The 6,000-nt window shown below is 38.6% G+C and overlaps 1 protein-coding gene across 2 annotated transcripts in view; it reads right to left on the bottom strand.

Moving 5' to 3' along the window:
* Window positions 1–361: 361 nt before the first annotated feature.
* The window catches only part of LOC150077808 (dual specificity tyrosine-phosphorylation-regulated kinase 4-like), a 182,048-nt gene continuing 176,409 nt past the window's right edge, over window positions 362–6,000 (bottom strand). The window contains exons 11-12 of one of the 2 annotated variants that reach the window (XM_090385298.1): window positions 5,872–5,994; window positions 362–1,139 (exon numbers count right to left, since the gene is read on the bottom strand). In XM_090385298.1, coding sequence (XP_090241424.1) covers window positions 1,036–1,139; window positions 5,872–5,994 — 227 coding nt within the window. In that variant the 3' untranslated portion in view covers window positions 362–1,035. Of the gene's footprint in view, window positions 1,140–5,867; window positions 5,995–6,000 lie in introns of both variants that reach the window. The other variant, XM_090385299.1, reaches the window with a different exon arrangement.

Here is a 6,000-nt window from a genome sequence, read left to right as displayed (position 1 = left end):
GAATTCTATGAGTAAAGAAATTTTAAAAATAAATATGCGGAAGAGAAAGATAATTTATTTTGTTATATAAAAAAGATGAAACATAGTTCCGAATATACTGAATTATTATTTTTAATTTACTGAATTTAGTGGCATATCTGGACACAAAGCTGTATTAAAAACAGGTTGCCCATTTCTCAGAAGAAAACTTACTAAGATCTACATCATCAGGTCTATGGACACGCCTAAACAGTCATATTTCTGTAATGAGCGAGAAAAAGTTCTGTACTACGACCTAAACAAGTAAAATATTCTGCACAAAGCCTAATTGTCAACAGTAAATCTTTACAGGACAACTGAACGCTTTGGTATTTCTAATCCTCAGTAGAAATTTGAAAAATACCACTCTATGGTACCTGAACTTTGGGACTCTCAGTAATTTTTTTTTTAGGGGGATGAGGGTATGGTTATGGATGGGTGTAAGGGTAAAGTGAAAGACTTATACAGATCTTAAGATCTAAGGAATTTCCTTGAACAGATTTTTGTTTTTATTTCTTCATAATTCCTAATGGAAGAAAGAGGAATCCCAGACTGAAGGATTTTAAAAATGGAATCTGCGCATGCACAGATGTGTTTCTGCTGGACAAAGATTTGGTATAAGAAATGGATTTTTCTCCTTCCATTTGTAAATAGTTTGGACTTTTTTTTTTTTTTATTTGATTGGTCAATTCGGTCTTGCTATGTGTACTTCCCACTTTCTAGCTGCTTTACAAATAACGGAAGCCTTTGAAAATGTTATTTTTATTTTACTTTCTTTTTTTTTTTTTTCATTTCTTGTGGCTTGGCTTCACGTAGTTCTAGCAAAGCAGTTTATTATAGAGGGAAAAGTACAACGATCGATTCTATCTCTGTTCAATATTCTTAACTTTTAAGCGGAGTTATCATACTATACCCTCTTCTTCGCCTAAAGCGACGTTTTGGAATCCTCATAAAACGACCACTGGCGCAAAGCAGCCTTCTTACACACATTTTGATGACTCCAACTTTATGGTTTTGTCACAATATTGGTGGCAGAAAGGTCCCAGAGTCCTCTAATGGATCTTTATGTTCATTCAACCTTTGAAGAGTATCCTCGCTGCTATCTGTGTGACGAAGCAACACTAAAAAGAGAAAGGGGAGGAAAAAGAAGGTTATATAGTTAAGCTAACATATTCATCATACACTGAAGAATATGTTAGCTTAACTCAATCACTTATTTATCGATTAAAAAAATAGTTCTGAATAAATTATACGCAATGGTTACAAATTGCCTTTCCAACTACTATACCTCCCTGGTCCAAAAAGGATTGTTCACAGTTTGCAATGGGCGGTGCAATTTTTGTGGCAGTACAGGGGTTCGAACCGCAAATCCTTACTTGTGGTCGCTCACGACAACCATGGGTACTCCCAATCATTAATTCACAGTTTCTGTTTTTTTTTCTGAAAGAATCTTATTCTTAGAACTTTAAAGGGATGTGGAGGGGATAGCTAGGTTTCAGATTCAGAAGGTTCTGTCTAAATATAATTCAGAATTGTACTAATACAGTCCCCTATTAATGACCGACATTAATCTTTAATTAACAGGGGCTTTGCGAGATTCACACCTTTTTATTATTTTTTAAATTAATATTACATAAAATATTATCACGATATGAACTGAAAGAAGATACATATAAATGAATAAATGTCACACCAAAGTCAACCCGGAATATGCATTCATCTGCTCAAGTGTGTTATGTTCGTGAATTGCGTGTCTTCTGTGGTAGATTTGCCTGTTTGCTGTACCCAGTTTCCGTGGGTGGAGGGGGGACCGGACCTTGTTGTCCACATCTGAGACCGAAATAATCGAATATTACCGAAAACGAGTATTTTCAAATGCCAATTTTCAGATGTCAATTTGAAAATTTCCGTTTTCGAACTGAACGCCCATCGATCCGGGGGTTGGACACCCCTGTGTTTGGACACAATGGTGTCCAACCCGCAATCTGAGTTTGGAGCTGTGAACAGCAGCTATGAGCAAACCCCTAAATGTTTCATGATACTTTGAGAGCTGCATACCATGAATTTTCAAGAAATGCTGATTTTATAACAAAAACAAATGCACACCACCACAACTGTAGTGTAGTCCTATAGAATTCGATCCTGTGTAGCTATAAGTCAAGCCACATGCTTTTTCAGTCTGATGGACGATTTGGGTGTGGAAGATAGCTGGAGAACGCTTAGTGTATTGTTCCATCTGTGAAGGAGAACGTTTCATGGTCTGAGGATGTTTCTTATTATGGACTAAGACCGCTGGTTACAGTACATGGAATTATGAATGCTGCAGCCTACATTTGTATTCTGGACAAGTCTATGATCCGTACTTAGAGGAATCTTTATGGAAGCTGCCCTTGCAGTACACTTTCCATTGTGAACGCATTGTTTGAAAAGAATATACTGCAATGACCAACACAAAGCACCAAAGTTTACCCAACTAAACATGTTTGAAATGAACTAGAATGCAGAATTAGGGAAAGGAGTAGGCGATTTGTTCCACAAAGCACACTAAGGAAGTACACTAGGACATCATAATTGGGAGCAGTCTAGCATGACCAAGATCAAAATGATCAGAACATTCTCAGCGTGGCAAAACACTGTAGTTGCTACATACGTTGTAGTCATAAGATTATCATAGAAATTGTTATCCAAAAGATAAATGTATCGGATTCTGTATCGTGAATACCATTTCTTCCAAATCCAGTTCGTTAAACAGATTTATACGGCCAAAATGGGTAGAAAAATAATGTTGCAAAGTTTTCTTAAGTACTTCATGCGATTAGCCCACCTAACTTTTAAAGAGTGAGTTTTTAAGCCTTGTGTGAACCCTGAGGAGTGAAAAAAGTTTTTAAAATTCATAAAAACTAAAACTTTGTATATAAATACTATTAAATATTAATATGTTATTATTATTATTATTTATTCAAGCAAAGGAAAAGGAAAGGTATACAGATCAAATAAATTACAGCAGCTAAGACAATATGCGAGATAAATGTTCTAAATAAATTTCGCATCCCTCGAAGCACTGCGGGAGAGCAGGAAAGTTGTAGAAAGCTGTCTGGAACTGGAGGGGGAGCGTAGTTTGTCCTCACAGAAGCCTACAGAAAGCGAAGGAGACCTGAAACATCTAAGTGCCGCCGTAGCCTAGTGGTCAGGCGCGAGGGTGCATATGTACACGTGCCTTGAGTGACCGGGGTTCAAGCCCGTGACTACTGAATACGGTGCTGTTTCTTGTAATCTGTCTATCTTGTAAACTCCTCTGACCGTTTGGTCGTCCCGGAGTATAAACAGAAAATTTATTTATTTTATTTTAAAATTCCAACATTGAGTAAGTTTCCGCAAGGACTTTGGATCTGTAGATCTTGTCCATGCAAAACGCCTCGGGGTTAATATTTAGGTCGTTCAGGAGATCAATAGTGTTTGCTGGAAACATATGACTGAGCGAGCTGATTTGGTTGAGGGCTGGTCGGATCTTAGACGTTTGGTGATTATTTGTTCTTCTGCTATCTTTGGGTATAATGATGGGAGCCTGTCGATGATGGGAGCATCTAGTCTACCCGAAATAAGCTTGGAGAGGGTAATTATATTGCGAGTAGCGATTGTTTCCAAGGGTCATTCCATGCAACCAATGCAGTATAGCCCTAGAGATAGTAAGGGAATGTCCTGAAGACCTATTGAGGGATCGCAGCAGCCAATACTCAAGCCCTAAGAACTGCTGCAGTAGGTTGGAGGAGCGGAGGACCAGATTTCCGACGCGTAGAGAGCCACCACGGGTACAACACAAGTTTGAACAAATCTAGATATTAGTTTCTTATTGCCGTAACCAACCAGTTCCTGTCGAGCAGACCAAAGGGCTGCGTAGAATTTGTTCCTTGCTTCCTTGAAGTGCTCCAGAAAAGACAGGTTCGAATCCCACACCAAACCAAGGTCCCTGTGAGAGTTGACATTCTTTATTTGATGTCCATTTATAGAGATGTGCATTGGAATTATTCTTTTCCTCTTTGTGAAGATCATCCGGATGCAGAAAGGTGTTTATCTCATTTATTTGTTTTATTGCAGCTCTTTGGACTGATAGCGCTTGTTCTGGCTGATCCGAATGAATGAAGAGCTTCAAATCATCGGCGTAAGATATCATGTTTTTGAAATTTGCCAGATGAGGTTCCAAAGTTGCTGCAAACAGTGCTGCTGACAGAACGCCACTTTGTGGAACCCCTCTGCAGACAGTAAAGGAACGGGAGAGACTATTGTGCTCTACAAGGAGTCATCTTTCCTGCAAAATTTTATTGAGTACGGTGAGGAGGTTATCTGAGATCCTGAAGTAGTTATTCATTATGTTAAGTAAGGATGTGATGGAAATCCTGTCATATGCAGATTTTACGTCCAGAACAATTATGTCGAGATGAATTCGAGAATTCAAAGCTTCCAGTATGTGAAAGAGAGTTTGAAGGAGATTGGTGGTAGTAGATCTTCCAGGGACCACAGTGTGAAGGTGGTGAGGTCTGTGATGGAAACGGTGCTCCATAAGTGGAGTAAGGATTGCCTTTTCAAAAAATTTAAGGACCGAAGATCCCACTGAGATAGGATGAAAATCCTTCGCAGTTTTTGGCCTCGAATTCTTCGGAATGGGTTTGGCGCAGTAGTGCATCCAAATCTGGGGCACTGTCGAGGTTCGAAAATTTCATTAAAGATGTGTAAAAGAGCATCCACAATGAAGACATGATATTTTAACGATAAACAAGGGAAATCCATCAGGTCCGACACTAGCTTTGTTCGGTAACTCGTTTATTACTTTCATCAGATTCTCCTTTGTGATATTAAGTGTAGACAGGGAAGTCAAATCACATAATGGGATGGGAGGATTCGATTCTTTCTTCACATGACTCTCACCAAACGTATTATCGGCCCACTCAACGCAAAGGCTTTCATCCACCTTAATATCTTTGCAAAGCTTTGCAAATGGCCGCTTTGCGCAAACTAACCTATTAGCTATGTATCTATTGCTTCAGGAAAAATGCTCTTTTCTTTTTAAAGCTAATGAAATCACTTGTGGATCCAGTCCTCTTCCATTTCCTAAAGGCACGTTGCTTATCCAGAAAAGCGGGCTTCAGATCTCTTGAGAACCATGGTTTTGTCCATTTAGAGATTCTGATGGTTTTTGAAGCTCCTTGAATTGCCATTGCGTTTGGGAGGGAAGCCAGACCATTAGTGGCTTCTTCGATCGGCAGGGTGGAAAGTGCTGCCCAGTTAGTTGAGGTGAGAAAACTCATTATGATGTCTTGCCTGATGAAATTAACTGAGAAAATTGTTCTTATTTCGGTTTGCTTTCCCGGTATAAAAATGAAATTATTTCAAATATCAAATCGGAATTTTTAAGAAATAAAAAAATTATCGGAAACAACTTCGAAATAACGTATATATACGCACATAATTCTCAAAGCCCAAACATATAAAACGTGAATGCGTGTGTGCGCGTTTGTGTGTACGTACTCTGGAAAATGGTGGACTATAACCGCAAAGGGGCTATCATACCACAGGACTTTTCAGGACATTGTCCACAAAGGTAATAAATGCAGGTACGTTATTGTTTATTCTAGCTTCATTCTAATTTCAGTAAAATTAGAAGTTGCAAAGGCCATTAATTCCAAGCCTTCCTCAAGAAGGAAGATGAGAGAGACAGAAAGCAATTATTTGAATCTGCAATAATAAATTAAAAAAAGGAACGTTGTATTTCTAATATTGCACAAAGCCACAATAAATGCCACACATTATGAGCAACCACACTAAAATAACATATTATAAAGTGCATGACCTACTTACGGGATTCCTCCGAAGACGTTTTGCTCAGAGAAGAGTTGGCAATGAATTCTTTCCTGCCTTCCTTGAGTTTATTGTTCTTGGCTGATTTGTACACTCGAGGAATGGTGGCTGAGTTTCCATTGCCTGAAA

Source organism: Mastigoproctus giganteus, chromosome 11 (assembly GCF_048544385.1).
Source record: "Mastigoproctus giganteus isolate SK-2022 chromosome 11, ASM4854438v1, whole genome shotgun sequence".
NCBI lineage: Eukaryota > Metazoa > Arthropoda > Arachnida > Uropygi > Thelyphonidae > Mastigoproctus > Mastigoproctus giganteus.
This window is presented reverse-complemented; position numbering and strand designations above follow the sequence as displayed.